Source organism: Cydia pomonella, chromosome 10 (assembly GCF_033807575.1).
Source record: "Cydia pomonella isolate Wapato2018A chromosome 10, ilCydPomo1, whole genome shotgun sequence".
Lineage (NCBI taxonomy): Eukaryota > Metazoa > Arthropoda > Insecta > Lepidoptera > Tortricidae > Cydia > Cydia pomonella.
In genome coordinates this window covers 1,674,401-1,690,500 of record NC_084712.1, presented here as the reverse complement: position 1 = coordinate 1,690,500, position 16,100 = coordinate 1,674,401, and the positions used below count along the sequence as shown (strand labels likewise).

Below are 16,100 nucleotides of genomic sequence, written 5' to 3'. Positions count from 1 at the left end.
TTTACTATAGGACCGTGAGCCACACGAGGATAGAATGGATTGGTCATTAGCGTGAACAAACAATTCATTGTGTCACTTTTGTTAACTTTTTAGGGTTCCGTAGCCAAATGGCATAAAACGGAACCCTTATGGATTCGTCATGTCCGTCTGTCTGTCCGATTATGTCACAGCCACTTTTTTGCTTATTAGGCAGATTTTGCCAGCGATAAACATAATAAATGTTCATATTTACTCAATAACTTTTCCTGTGGATTTCCCAAGGGCATTCGAAAGCTGCTTATCCCTAAATGGCTAAGAGTAAATTCCAATATTAGCAATAGTTTCAAGGATTTTTAATTCTGAATGATATCTAAAACCTTGCAGCTCAATTAAAGTAATCCTTATGAAAAGGAGATAGTCTTAAAATGTTCGGTTAAGTATGTTGCAGTAAATATTTACTGCAACAAATATTTTGTTTTATTTTACCAAGAATAAATCATTTCATTTAAATAATCGGTATCAGTGTTAAATTTAATCCTAAATATTAGGTATTCATATCATATGTAATAAAGTAAGAAAAACATTGGGGCAGAGAAAAAAAATTCTTTCTTCTGCCCCAAGCAAAATAATGAACTAAAATGACAGATTTTAGGCAAATTCGGCCAATATGGCATGACAGGACATTTCCATTTTAGTATTTGGGCGTTTTCTAAAATAAATACTTATTGAAAACCTGATTCTTATTCTGATTCTTCTCATAATCGAAAGCATTCTCCATCCTAGCATTAAAAAATATGTCCCAAAATATCCGTTCCATTACGTCACGTTTTAGTATGATTTTTTTTCCACTTGCGTGACGTAGTGGAAACTACAATTTTCATACAAATTTTCGGGACATTTTTTTATAATATGCTAGTGATTCTGAGTTGAAAGAACCCAAAAACACCAGGATCTGTGAGACAGGTCTTAAATATTTTTTTAATAAAAGCTCATTAAAGAAAAGTTATTTTTTCCTTACCCCTTACTATAAATATCAGCTGCAAGGTGCCTAAGATCATTTAGAAATACTAATAAACTAGCCAGTAAAATGTGGACTCAGGGCGATTTGTCCACGATTTTATTTCGTGAACTTTGCCATATGGTCCACTGTCCTCATTGGCCACCTTCTTAACTGGCCCACATTCCTATATCGTCTTAGCAGTTAGAACTGTGAAGATAGGAATATGGTCAAGACATTTCTGCCGACAGGTTGGGCAAATTCATTAGGTCCGCCATGTTGGCTTCCAACTTTGCCCCTGTAACTTAAACCATATTGAAGTATTTGTCTAGTTTTGTTTATTAATTTGTTATTCTATTTATATTATGTAATTTTAATTGTATTCTAATGTGTAGTTTATTTTTCAATTTGTTAAATAATTTGGGGTAATAAGATAGTTGAGTATAAGTTTTATATTTTTTTTTTTAGTTTGTACTTAAGGTGGTTCGATTTTCATACAAAAAACAATCGCTATTAATTAATTAATTACACAATATTATTACATAAATAGTTGCGCATCTATCTACTTTCGAATATTCATTTGCGCTAAATTAATAGAAAAACTTTGTTTCATACAGAAATCATGCAATAATCAACGTTATATTTTTATAAATTTTACTCATGTGTGTGTGACAAATGTCGTGTACAAATACATTGCGGCGTTGCCACTCCATGCCTCGGCCGGCCATCGGCGCGACGTTGCGATGTTTAACGCGTTTATAGCTGACTTTGTCGACACTGACACTCAGTGTGACCAGGCGTACGATAATTGTCGTACATGTACGATAATTTGGGCCCCGGTATGACGTAATGTTCCAAAGAGCATTATCGTACACTAAAGTACTATACTTTCAGCCCTTGGATGATGCCACCTTAAAACTCTAGTAATTTGAAGCAAAATATGACACTTTCTCTCAGAAATAGGCTAAAATTAGTATCTTTTGGGTGTTCGGCTCCTTGGTGTAAGTTTAAAGTTTAAAATGTCACAATTTCCTGTATACCGTTTGAGTCTATCCCAAAAATACACAAACATAAACAGATTTTTTGCGCAATTTAGACGAAAATTGTCTTTTTTTTATTATTAATTGGAAATTTAAGCTTATTTTGCTAGACATTTTTAGGGGCTGCCTTTTTGATTGGCGTACGATATTTTTTTCAACGGTACAATAATATTGACACTCAAGTACGATAATTCTCTCCCGCTCACCTGGCAACACTGCTGAAACTTGACAGGACTTGGGGGCCTACCGCGAAAACCTAAATTCGCAAATTGCGGGGATCTTTCTTTTACTCTCACTAAGACGTAATTAGAGTGACAGAGAAAAATGCCCGAAATTGACGAATTTCGATTTTCCCGGTAGCCGCTCTGGTGCTTGAGGTACTTGATAGAAAACAACGCTGCCGCATGTTCTGAATTGTGATTTTATGTGTTTTTGGATTGAAAATGATAGCAACGTCTAAATCAAGTTACAAAAATCATCGATATTCTGGTCCGCGAAAAACCAGGAAAAGTGTAACTGTAATTGGAGTCTACAAAAATGACCAATTCATAGAAAATATGACCTAGAAACTAGTTCACTTTTATAAAACTCAATTTTGCCCGAGATTGTACTTAGGCGAATACCTAAGGGAGCTAAGTGTATTGATCTTGAATAATTAGTTGGCTAATACATATATGACTCCAACATGATATGGACATTTACATCATAACTATTATACTTAGTTGGTTACTAAGTTCTGTTACTCGATTTCTTTCTTTCTTCCTAGCGTTGTCCCAGCATATTGCCACGGCTCAATGGAGCTTGAGGTCCGCTTTGACAACTAATCCCAAGATTTGGCGTAGGCACTAGTTTTTACGAAAGCCACTGCCATCTGACCTTCCAACCCAGAGGGTAAAACTAAGCCTTTTTGGGATTAGTCCAGTTTCCTCACGATGTTTTCCTTCACCGAAAAGCGACTGGTAAATATCAAATGATATCTGTTCTGAAGTTCTGTTACTCGATTTGCAACCTCTTTATTTCCGTTAAAACAAATGCTACCGAAAAAATTAAAAATGACATAATGTGGTGGATTTGTGAGCTATAATTATATACCACACATAACGCTTATCTCGTCGTATCTATAATGAATTGGGGCCTAAAAGAGAATCGTATTCCAATTTTTTGAAACGCTTATTACTTTCTATATTAACTAAAAGTTGCCTTAAAATTCAGCTTTTATACTAAAAACGGCTTTAAATATGTTAAATTAACAAAATATATTTGACAGATGCTTTCGCGCCCAAGACGCTCTTTAAAAATTGTTGACGTCACAGTTTATGGTTTGACACATAACTACATACATACGTAGAAGATACGAACTGTCAACTGATATTTGTCATTTGTTGTTAATCGCCTAACTGTCAACAGTGTCAATCCGAGAGTTGTGACGTCATCAGAATCTTCAATGACGTTTCGAGTTTGGTCACGTGATGTGTGCCAAAAGTTATTTTAAATTAAATTTTTATAAAAATATGGTCATTACAGGTCCCCTAAAAGCAGTTTAACATGTTCTTATAATCCAAAAGAATTTATTGGGATACAATTATGCCCTAAGATTTGTAGATGGAAACAACCCTATTGCGTTGCACAAATGTGGGCACCTGCCAAACATGATTTTGGGTGTGTCATACTCAGGGCTAACACAGATTCATTTCTGTGAAAAAAGTGTGAAAACCGGAAACTGGAAACCGTTCTCGAACCAATAGTGAAGCCCTTAAGCCACACCCTATTTCAAAACCAACCATGGATCTTTGAACAGGACTCAGCTCCTGCACATAAGGCAAAAACAACTCAAGCCTGGTTTCGAAGGAACAAAATTGACTTTATTGCCCACGAAGACTGGCCGTCCTCCAGCCCGGACCTTAAGCCCCTGGATTATGCCATATAGCAGGTTATTGAGGAGAAAGCCTGTGCTAAACCCCACACAAATCTTAACTCCCTCAAGCGGGCCATAGTTAAGACAGTGACGGAATTAGACATGACAATCGTGCGTGCCGCTATTGATGACTGGCCTCGTCGTTTGAGGGCCTGTGTCAAAGCCAGAGGAGGCGATTTTGAATGATATTGTCATATGTAATTCCTGATTTTGTGTACTTCATTTTAATATATACTTTTTTAAACTTTCGTTGGTATATTTTATGTAGATAAAGATTATTGCAGTAACAGAATTTAATAACCAACTAGGTAGAAAATAAATTGGATATGATGTGATCCGTTGAATGAAATTGACAATAAATAAATAATTTTCTATCTCTAGGCATTGTGTGAAACTTCTAGTTGTGTCAAAATATCGGGAAATCAATAATATAAACAAACATGGTAAATATCTCATTTCTTTTTATAATGGTTATAAATAGAAGGCCATGCAATTATGTAACTCACTGTAATTTAATTTAATGTATCGTAAAAAAATGTTTTAATTATTCTACTGTAAAATAGTACCTACTTTTTTAAAGGCTGGGCAGTAAGGGATTGCTTTAATTTTAGAACAAAACAGCGTTTTTTTTTTTTTAAAAATACCGGAAAATCTGACTTACAAATTTAGACTTTCTTAGGTTCATTCTACTTAGAATCTTCTCCACCCTAGCATTAAAAAAAGATATCCTAAAATATCCATACCATTACGTCACATTTTAGTGTGAAAGAAATTACAATGTAGAACTAAAATTTAAATACAAATTTTCGGGTTTTTTTAGCACGAGGATTGATTATGCTAGTGATTCTGAGTTGGAAGAACCCAAAAATATCATGATGTGTGAGAATCAGATTTTTAATATTTTCATGGAAAACGCTCATATTTCTCATAAAATAATTTAATAATAATAGGTACTTGATAATACTGATAACAAAAAATTTTCTAATGAGTCTCGAACCCACATCCTATTGCATGTATTTCCACGTACATACCGCAACGCCATTGAAGCTTACTCACGCTGTGCCAAATTGTCTACTACATGGATCCCAGTAAGACTGTTTCAATGTGTGAGTGATACTTAGAAATAGAGTCAAGAAACATTCTGTCGACATTAAGGGGTAGTTTTTGTACAATGAAGTGTTCAATGTTTGTTGTAATAGTTCAATATTTATTTTAAGAGTGCGCTAAATATAATTTACAGTATAGAAATACCAAGACTACTCCACAAAAAAATTAAAACTCAAAATTTGCAATTGTGGCGCCATCTAGTGAGGTTTAAGCTTTGGGTAACCTAGTCGAACCACCTTAATTTTAGTAGTAGGTTTTAAGTTTTATAATTGGACTTGTTTTTCTTAGTCCTTGGTACTTAATTGTGTTTGGTGTTTGGTCGAATATAGAATTATAAGCCTGAAAAAAAAAATGTAATTTTATCTTCACCGTGTAAGCGCATTGATTATTTACTGTAAGCGTATGTGTAAAATAATCGAAATTTAAATTGAAAGATAAGAAAATGACGATATAACTGTGGACGAGTTAGGAAAGTGACGATTTCGGAATTGTACCCTGACGTCAAGAGATTTGTGGAAGAATTCGCCCCGAACCTAAATGTCTACATTACACATATATTTCAAAACAGCAATGTCATTAATATTCCTTGATTACGTCCGTGGCAGTGCGTGTTCTCGAAAAAGGTTTAAACCTAATATTTTTAAGACCTCTAGCCTCTCGGTTTCTAAGCCTCGTTAATAAATATTAAATAGCAATTCCGAATAATCGTGAATATCACGATTCTATCTTATATGTACATTAATATTCAAATTTAGTCAACCTCGAAATCTTGGAGCTAATTATCTACGATTAAATTTATAGGATAAATGGGTGAATCCGCGACAAGAGAAACGCGAGTCACCATTTCATTGTTTTTATTAATTATGCAAATTTAAGTATTATAGACTTCCAAACAATGATATTATAAATATAGATAGGTTATCGCGCTCAAAAATTGAAGCATTTGTGACGATTGCACAATTTGCTTTTAATCGCGCTTGACACAGGTCACTATGACGCGCAAATGACAAACACTAGTCGTCTCTTTTTTACTGAGGTATTATTTTATGCCGTCTCTCTTTTGTATGTAAACATAGGTATTGTGAGTGTGTGCTGCCGTTGAATTTTATTCGCTTGTTATGTTAGAGTACGCCATATCTATAGTTATAATATCATTGCTGGCAAACCAATTTTTCAGCAGTAAAGGAGACCAATTTTTTATTGCGTTTTATGAAGTCATTATACACTATTACTACATAAATATGTGCGCATCTATCTACGTTCGATTATTAGTTTGCGCTAAATTGATAGAAAAACTATGTTTCATACAGAAATCACGCAAAAAACGTTATATTTTTCTATCAAAGTAACACCAAAATAACATTTTTTGCGTGGTTTCTGTATGAAACATAGTTTTTCTATCAATTTAGCGCAAACTAATAGTCGAAAGTAGATAGATGCGCACATATTTATGTAGTAATAGTGTGTAATGACTTCATAAAACGCAATCATTTTTTGTATGGAAATCGTACCACCTTAAAGAAATTGTGACTCGCGCTTCTTTTCGTAGATTACCCAAGAGTTCTTGACCTGCATGACATTTAAACAACATTTTAACATTAAAAGGACTAGGTAATTTAAAAATCGAACTATTATAGTACATTACGATACAAGTGCGAAAAACAGAAAACACGACCGAAGAGTCTTATAAATCGACACGAGTTGGTAATTACCTATTCGCACGTGTATCGTACACAGTTTTACAGTATATACGGCTCTTTTTACTTTCGACATGGGCACGGAAAGAACTTATTCCCGCACTAGTGCATTAAAGAAGCACCATATGTACTGTAAACATTATTTATTTTAGAATAACTACTTTGAATTTAAATGTCACGCAGCACTATAGTTCGTTCGCGTTAAAAATGCAGTATTATGAAATTAAAATCAAGTTCACAACACATTCTTTCAAATTAGGAACGATTGATGTTTATTTAATGATTTCACTGCATGCTTAACGCTCGAACTGTAATACTTTCAAAGATAACATTACTACATAGTCAGTTATATGTTTGTCAGTGATGTTCTAGGCCTCTGTCTTAAGCGAACATATTATATAACGACCCGCTTATAACTTTATTTTGGACTGATAAATTTGGTTAAAAAATGGTTAGTAGGCCCGCTTTAGACGTGTTTTTGGTCGCTCAACCTTTTCACCGCCACGTCAATGAAGTAAAGCCTGATCAGTAATATACAGTGTCCCTAGCCATTAGACAAAGCCGAAATGTACATACGCATTAGGGTATTTAGAACCAGTGTACAACGTATCATAACAACCGGTGTAGCGGTTTCGAAAAAATTAACAAATTACCATTTTTTACTTTGAAGCAGCCTGTATGTGTAAGTAGCTCCTAAGGTAATATCCTCAAAGAATAGTATGGAACCTTCTTCGACCTTTTTGATTATCTTTTTTATTTACGTATAAATTGATAGAAATATATTCTATAGATTTATATGTATATGATTTAAAAGCATTAAGAATAGAGGCTGTAGTTTCCCCAACTTCCGTATCCATTTCAACAATATTTAAATACAACCGTTTCTCCATCTGCCGGTGACAGGGAGAATTAGGACCGGCTCTTTTCGGCTCTTTTCGGCACTTATTAAACGAAAAACTGCTCTTTCGCGCACAATGGTAATCCTGGCTGCGGACGGCGGTGATATGAAACCTAAATACGGTGCAAGTCAGTGGCGTAAGCGATAAATAAATAAATATTTGGGGACAATTTTACATAGATCGACCTAGTCCCATAATAAGCGAAGCTTGTACTATGGGTACTCGGCGACGATATACATACGTATATTGATGAATCCATACTTATATATATATATATTATTTATTTATTTAAACTTTATTGCACAAAACAAATGGCGAACACGAAAAAAAAGACATTCTCTACCAGTCAACCATCAGGCTAAACAGAAACAGTAGTACGTGCAGGCATTAAACAAAAAAAAAACAGAATAAGTAACTTAAAACAAGCAAAATAGCGATAAATAATATATACTAACGGTAATAAACTAACATAAATATACTATAATTAAATATACATACATATATATTAATTTATGTACCCAGTGCAAAAAATACTATGACTACGAAGGACAATTAACCAGAGAGCTTGTCGAAAAAGTGCTTGCGTAACATACGCTTAAACGAGAGCTTGGTTTGAGCCTGTCTGATGTTGAGTGGTGTATATATTATATACAGTGTGTCCCTAGCCATTGGACAAAGCCGAAATGTACATACGCATTAGGGTATTTAGAACCAGTGTACAACGTATCATAACAACCGGTGTAGCGGTTTCGAAAAAATTAACAAATTACCATTTTTTACTTTGAAGCAGCCTGTATGTGTAAGTAGCTCCTAAGGTAATATCCTCAAAGAATAGTATGGAACCTTCTTCGACCTTTTTGATTATCTTTTTTATTTATGACACTAATAAGCTTCTGACTTTTGAAAAATGTCATCATTATCAAATATTTCGAACAAATATTCAAAAACACTGCCACTGTCATTAACACAGTGTGTTTCTTTTTGTTGTCGATTATCGCAAATAACTTTTGTTAAAAAAAAAATATATATCTTTTGTTCTAACTAAAAAAATATTAACGTCAGAGCATTCCTGAGAAGTAACCCTACGTGGGATTTCAGGGTTTGTCCAATGGCTAAGATCACCCTGTATGATCACGCGCCATATTGCGAAATTTCATTGGAACTAAATTTTTCATACTGAACTGAACGGTCACTCTATACATGAGAATGAAAGCGCCCTCTTGACAATGATCATATATTTCTGGTCGGACTTTATTAGTGTAATCAACGGCACGTCAAAAATGGCACGTATACAAAACTGACCAAAATCAGGACTTGATATGAAGTCGTGGCGTGTGGCGCACGTGATGTACTGACTGTATATCAAGTCAATGGCGACGAAAAGGTTAAGAATATTCTTAACCTTTTGACCGCCAAAGACGTCATATGACGCGCGCGGCTACAGCCCAATATCACCCTTCACGCGTACCGACAAGGTTCACGATTACGCGCCGCGTGCGATCGGCGAGACGTTCAAAAGGTTAAGCGAGTGTTATTATATAATAATCATTTATGTATTTGTCTTTATTAATTTTTTTTTTCAATTTCTTTGTCATTTAGTCAAACATACCCTTTTAAAGGTGTATTTTAAACCTACATTTGTCTTTCTTAATCACTTCCATTTGTAAACTAGGATGGGGTTTTTTTACTCTATGCAATTAGACTTCTGTACCATCATAACAATTCCTAATCTACCATTACACAAAAACATTTCCATTGAAATATATTAAGGGGTTTTTTAATGTTTTCACGCTAAGAACACCTAAAGTCGTCGTTACTGGTCGTGCCCACAGCGCCAATAACAACTATAGGTGTCATGGCGGACGCTATCAAAGTAACCTGTCACACTTTCGAGGAAGGTTTACATTAGCTCGCTTGCACTCGGGAGCTTGGCGTTCGAGAGATGTTTGTGTTTATGACATAAATGGATTTCTCAGTTGTTAATAATGGTAAAAACTAGGTGGTAAGGGATGGGAATAACCAACATAAGCCCCCCACCTACCACCAACTTCGGCGGCTAAAAGGTTCCTGGTTCGTCGTATTCCTGTTTCGTCATATTCCTGATTCGTCGTATTCTTGTTTCGTAGGAATTATATACATATAATTAAATATGCCATGCAGTAAATCTTCATATTTAGTAAATACTGGTTTACTGCACGACATATTTAATTATATGTAATATAATTCCGACGAAACAGGAATACGACGCAGGGATCGGAAACCGGTATTTTTTGTATGGGAACGAAAACGGTATTTTTTCGTTCTTTGTTAATTACTTCATTTCTAATTAGGCAATCTAATAATACGAAGTCGTTATCTGAAAACACAACTGAGTCCTACATTTAGAGTATAAAATAAACCGAAATATATGGTTATTTCGATGTTTTTGCAAAAAACCGGTTCCGATCCCTGATACGACGAATCAGGAATCCGACGAAACAGGAATACGACGAACCAGGAACAAACCGGCTAAAAGTGGTTAGGGTAGTTCACGGGCAGCAAGGTATCACTCATATCTTAATCTGACACGCTCGAGAACTACAAAAAAAACCCTCATTACCTCCTGTACTATATAATCCGTGTGATAGCACAACCTAAGTTCAGATAGCCGTTATCTTAAATCCAGTTGATGATGGCTTAGAGTGTTATTCCATCTGTCCAATTTCTTGGTACAATGTCAATGCGTCTCACTCTCTCATTAAGGAAAATTTGAGACGCAAATACAGATTGGACCAAGAAATTGGACAGGTGGACATCCTTATCCACACTTGGTCACTTCAAAGTTAGTTCAGCGTTATAGTTCGTTTTTACCCGACTGCCAAAGGGAGGAGGGTAATGTTTTTCGAGTGTATGTATGTATGTCTGTTTCTTTGTGGCCTCCTCTAGCCTAAACGGCTTGATGGATTTTGATGTATGAGGTATCGTTAGATTCGTCTTGATCACGGGAGTGTCATAGGATGTTTTTTTGGGGGTAGGTAACTAAAAAAAATAAAAAAAAAACCCGACTGCACACTGCGATACCTACCATCAACAACAATATTCTTGTGGGGCTTGTTTTCCTCTTTTTTTGAGTGCAGTCGGGTTTTTTTTTATAATAATTAATTTTTTTGATCATTAGAAAAAAGGTAAGCAATCTTGACATGTATTTTTATTGAAAATGATTGAAAAACGCTTTTTTAATATTAGGCCTGAGGTACACTTGTAAATTTTATTTACGTAAGTAGGGACACAGCTATACTACAGAGTGAGAGATGAATATTACTATCTCATTCTAACAAATAGCTTTGTCCTTACTTACGTAAGTAAAACTTACAAGTGTATCTCAAGCCTTAGTTTATATTACTTATGATTTATGAAAGAAAATGAATATAAATGATCGTATACCGGGTCTTTATTTAGTCACCTGCAATAATTTACGGAGTGAATATATAGGTCATACTGAGCACCTTTTACTGTGGGACCAGGCCCAAAACCGCGAAAAAAAAATTATTCTCCCATAGATAACGCCAAGGTCAGACCGCCAAATCGTTTCATACATTTTGGCGGCAAATTTTTGAGCAAAACAGCCTTTTTATTTCGCGATTTCGGGGTTGGTCCCATAGTAAAAGTTACTCAGTATGACCTATACAAGGTGCCCGTTAGCATTGCGAGACATTTTAACGAAGCATTCCTGGTAATATTTAGAAACTAAAATTTCATATAAAATTTTCTGGATCAGAGATAATTAAATGATTTTCGAAATCATTCTTTCGCCATAAGTCGGTACAAAACACATTTTTGACTGCGGTATTGCCACTTTGAGGTCTAGTCTGGACATATCCATTGAATGACATCGAAAAATTAAAAAAATGTATTCGAGAGGCTACCCCCAAATAAAAAAAAAAAAAAAACGTTTTAGTTCATTTTAGGTTATGTGTTTATCAATAAAAATTACGTTTTATGTACAGAAGTGTTAAAAAAAAGGGGAAAAAAAGCAAAAAAAATTTTTTTTTGTCGAATTTTACAAAAAGTCATATAACATTTTTTGCTTCTATTGCCATCAGGAATGCACCGTTAAAATCTCTCGCAATGCTCACGGGCACCTTGTATATTCACCCCGTAAATTATTGCAGGTGACTAAATAAACACCCTGTATGATTTATAATTGTTACATATTTGCTTATTTTTGAACGTTTTTTTTTTAAATAAAAACTTCAAGATAGCTTACCTTCTTTCTAATGCAAAAAAATTAACTATAGTTTAGGCGAACTCTAGTTACATTAATTTCAAACAAGACATATTTTTCTCGAATTTCACAAAAACACCTAATGTCACTTTAAATATCACTTTAATATTAATTCACATCAATTGAAGACACCGACGAGGTAGTAATTGTTCGTTTACAACACAAATTATCTAACTTTCATGTTCACTCACCATCAGATATATCTGAGTGGCCGAGGCGCTCAAAACCATCTGAACACGCGCTCTAACGCCTTGACAACAGAGGCGTGATCAGATATTTGTGAGCACCTTGGCCGCCCCGATATATCTGATGGCGACTTCTCTTTCAATACTTACATTTATTTCGGTCAATTATTGCTTGTAATGATCAAGGCATTTCTGGGGTCCAGAATTCTAATCTACAGCTTCGGTTTCTATTTCGGTTCGATAAAGTATAGTAATCAGATTTTTTTCCTACAAGCAATTGCACTTAGATCTCTTACTACCTTACTGAATGGTTAAGACTGTTTTAGATGCCATCATCAGACACATTTTTTTTTAAACGAGTGAAGTTCGAACCAATTTTATTAACCCTTTTCTTTTTTGTCAAGACACGAAACGCTTACGGATTTTTGGACACCTAATTAGAAACCCCATTTGCCTTAGGTTCGTCAAGGGTTTCCGCATCTCTTCATACTTGCGAACTCAGTTGTACACGGTTGGGATGAGTAGAACCACGCCGGAGATACCGATATACACCGGTCAGATCGATGCTCTCGTTTTGGTGTTGGAAAAAACATATTGGGTCGTTCCGATTCATTACAAAATACAATTTTTAACACAATTTTAAACCCCATTGGCCTTAGGTTCGTCAAGGGTTTCCGCATCTCGTTATACTTGTGAACTCGGTTGTACACGGGTAGGATGAATACCAGGAGATACTGATATTCATCAGTCAGGCCGGTGAAAAAAAATGTTGGCTCATTTTTAACACAATTTCAAACGCCTAATTTTCCGTTCTGCTTAATAACTCCATTAAGTTTAGGTTCCTCGGGTAGCGTGGCCGGTTGTTCCGGGACCGGTTTCCGCATGTCGTTATACTTGCGCGCTCGGTTGTAGACGGGCAGCACGAGCAGAACGATCCCGGACACGCCGATGAACACGCCGGCCAGGTAGAACGACAGGTCGTACGAGTTGGTCATGTCGAACACCCAGCCTGCAATGAGACGACAACAACTTACTACATCATCGAATTTAAATTATTTGTTTTGGAGAGTCTAGTATGGCTCCCACCAGTTTACTTACTTACTGCAGTGACGCAGCGACCCGAAGTGGCTCTTGGCCTCCGCCACCAAAGACCGCCGCTTCTCTGTCCGAAGCTGTATCTGCCCAGTCGACGGCGCCGAGTTCGCTCAGATCTTTTTGCACTTCGTCTCTCCAGCGGTACCTAGGGCGTCCAGACGAACCGAACAACATTGGAGAAACGAAAGCCGCCAGACTCCGATGGCTCCGGCACGTATTCCGGATGGGTGAAGGTCGTGCACTCTGGAGGGCGTACTTTGGAGATCCAAATGGCTGGAAACCGTCTGGACGCCCTAGGTACCGCGATGAAGAGACGTAGTGCAAAAAGACCACCAGTTTGATACTGACATATTCGCTAATACATCTCAAAAACCACCACCACCGGGACCATCGGCTTCATTCATATGAAGCCGATGGTCCCGGGTTCAAATCCTGGTAAGGGCATTTATTCGTGTGATGAGCATGGATATTTGTTCCCGAGTCATGGGTGTTTTCTATGTATTTAAGTATTTATAAATATTTATATATTATATATATCGTTGTCTAAGTACCCTCAACACAAGCCTTATTGAGCTTACTGTGGGACTTAGTCAATTTGTGTAATAATGTCCTATAATATTTATTTATTTATTTATTTATCTCGCTCGCATTAATATGCCAGTACGAGCGAAGTGACCCGGGTATACCCTTAAACTACCTCCGAAAGAGAGGTTTGGACACTGTGAATGTTATCTGGCTTTATGTAGTAGGGTACAGCACAGCGGATGTCATTTCAGATCTAGAGCAGAGCCCAACTGGGGAAGTAGCTTCAGCTTGCAGAAAACTGCAGCCAATGCAACTGCAGCAATCTGCTGCTAAGTCCCCATCTCATCATCTCACCTGCTAGGGGTGATTGGAAGAGGTTGGCGCACTTGCATGATCTTTTCCAAAGTGATGTCCTGAAGACTTCAGGGTTGAAATGATGGGACATTTTAGGCAAATGACTGAAAGACTAGTCAATCGTGTGGGAATACCATAATATAGAATTGTTACCTGCTAAGGGCGGTCCGATGAGGTTTGCGACGCCCTGCATGAGCAGCAGCAGGCCGTACGCGTTGGTGAACTTCTCCAGCGTGATCTGCTCCACCAGGATGATGGACGTCAGAGAGTAGTTGGCCGCGATGAACGCCCCGAACAGGCCTGAGGCTGATGCTGAAATGTCAAGGAATATTATTGAGCATGTAGATTTGGGATTTTCGACGTGTTTACCCTTTCATCGCAAAAAAAACGTCAACTGAAGCGCGCGTCAGCCCAATATCAACCTTCATGCATTCCGACAAGTTCACGGTGACGCGCCGCACACCAGCGGCGTTAATCGGCTACAAGATTTCAAAGGTTTTCGAAATTAGTCGGGACCATTTTAGGGTTCTGTACCTCGAAAGGAAAAAACACTTTAGGATCACTTTATTGTCCGTCCGTCCGTCCGTCCGCCAGTCTGTTTGTCAAGACCCTTTTTCTCAGGAACGCGTGGAGGTATCAAGGTGGAGTTTATATCAAATACTCAGGTCTACTGCCCCTTGGAGCTGTGAAAAATCAAACTTCTAAGCCAACGCAATCAAAAGATACAGCCGTTTATGCCGCAAATTTTTGACACTCGCAAGGGAATCAAAACCTCCCGTGAACTCAAAATGTAGAAATTTGGTACGACGCAACGTCTTATAGCACAGATAAAGGAAAAGATGCGAAAACCGTAAATTTTGTACGGAACCCTCGTTGCGCAAGTCCGACTCGCACTTGGCCGGTTTTTATTTTCATTCATTTCTCAAAGGTGTGTGTGTGTCTGAGAGCGATTTATCATGGTCTGATGGTGGTATTCCGGTGACATCGAGGGAACTCTTCCAGTATTATAAACACTCCTATTAAATTATTACACAAATTGACTAAGTCCCACAGTAAGCTCAATAAGGCTTGAGTTGTAGGTACCTAGACAATGATATATATACTATATAATTATAAATACTTAAATACATAGAAAACACCCATGACTCAGGAACAAATATCCATGCTCATCACACGAATAAATGCCCTTACCAGGATTTGAACCCGGGACCATCAGCTTCGTAGGCAGGGTCACTACCCACTAGGCCAAACCGGTCGTCTTCTAGGAGCTCGGTTCTAGGAGTAGGTTAGGTTACTACTAGTATTTACATTCAGTGCAAAAGTACTCGCGGCCCACCTATTTGGAGTAACCCGGCTATTATACCACGGTAACTACAAATATATGATAGCTCACCTAGCCCGAGGTATGTGGGTAACAGCGGCATGAGGAAGGTGACGAAGCCACAGAGAAGCATGCAGGCCGCGTACACGAGGCTCGGGTTCACACACTCCCAGTCACCGACCCAGCCTAGGAGTATCTAGAAATGTATAAATAATAGATAAATCAAGTAATCCAGCCACATTCAATTCTTACAACAATGACCCATGTAAAGGTGCTTAACTCAAAATAACTCGTGGCACAACTATATCGGCGAAACTGGTAGATTGGGAGCGTGCACGACTGTCACGCAACCTAGTGTCCGCAAGACTAGGGGAAAACGTCAATTCACTACATCTTATAAAACTACTCCAAAACTAAAAACTACTGAACGGATTTTCATACGACTTTCATCTATCAAAAGAGTGATTCTTTAGGAAGGCTTAGGTATATAACTTGTTAAGGTTTTGTGTAAATTGTTTGAAATATAACGATGTTGTCGGAAAAAATCACGATGGCTAGGAGCTTTAATCGAAAACGCTGCCTATACCGTTTGAGCTATAACAACACAATGTATGGTGGGGTTGTTTCCCATTCATAGGTCTACAAAAAAGTCCGCGATGTTAAATGTCTATCTTTTAAGGATAACTTACTATATCCATTCTTAACTTCTAGAAAAAGATCAC

The 16,100-nt window shown here is 37.0% G+C and overlaps 1 protein-coding gene and 1 long non-coding RNA gene across 3 annotated transcripts in view; both read right to left on the bottom strand.

The window, feature by feature from the left end:
• Positions 1 to 998: 998 nt before the first annotated feature.
• LOC133521809 (uncharacterized) lies at positions 999 to 6,059 on the bottom strand. Its single transcript, XR_009799941.1, has 2 exons — positions 5,275 to 6,059; positions 999 to 1,450 (listed from the first exon to the last, which is right to left on the bottom strand). It is a non-coding gene; the product is annotated as an uncharacterized LOC133521809 (long non-coding RNA).
• A 6,672-nt stretch (positions 6,060 to 12,731) lies between these two features.
• The window catches only part of LOC133521814 (uncharacterized), an 85,303-nt gene continuing 81,934 nt past the window's right edge, over positions 12,732 to 16,100 (bottom strand). For both annotated transcript variants that reach the window (XM_061856887.1, XM_061856888.1), the window contains exons 4-6: positions 15,451 to 15,574; positions 14,211 to 14,369; positions 12,732 to 13,092 (exon numbers count right to left, since the gene is read on the bottom strand). In XM_061856887.1, coding sequence (XP_061712871.1) covers positions 12,875 to 13,092; positions 14,211 to 14,369; positions 15,451 to 15,574 — 501 coding nt within the window. In that variant the 3' untranslated portion in view covers positions 12,732 to 12,874. The remainder of the gene's footprint in view (positions 13,093 to 14,210; positions 14,370 to 15,450; positions 15,575 to 16,100) is intronic.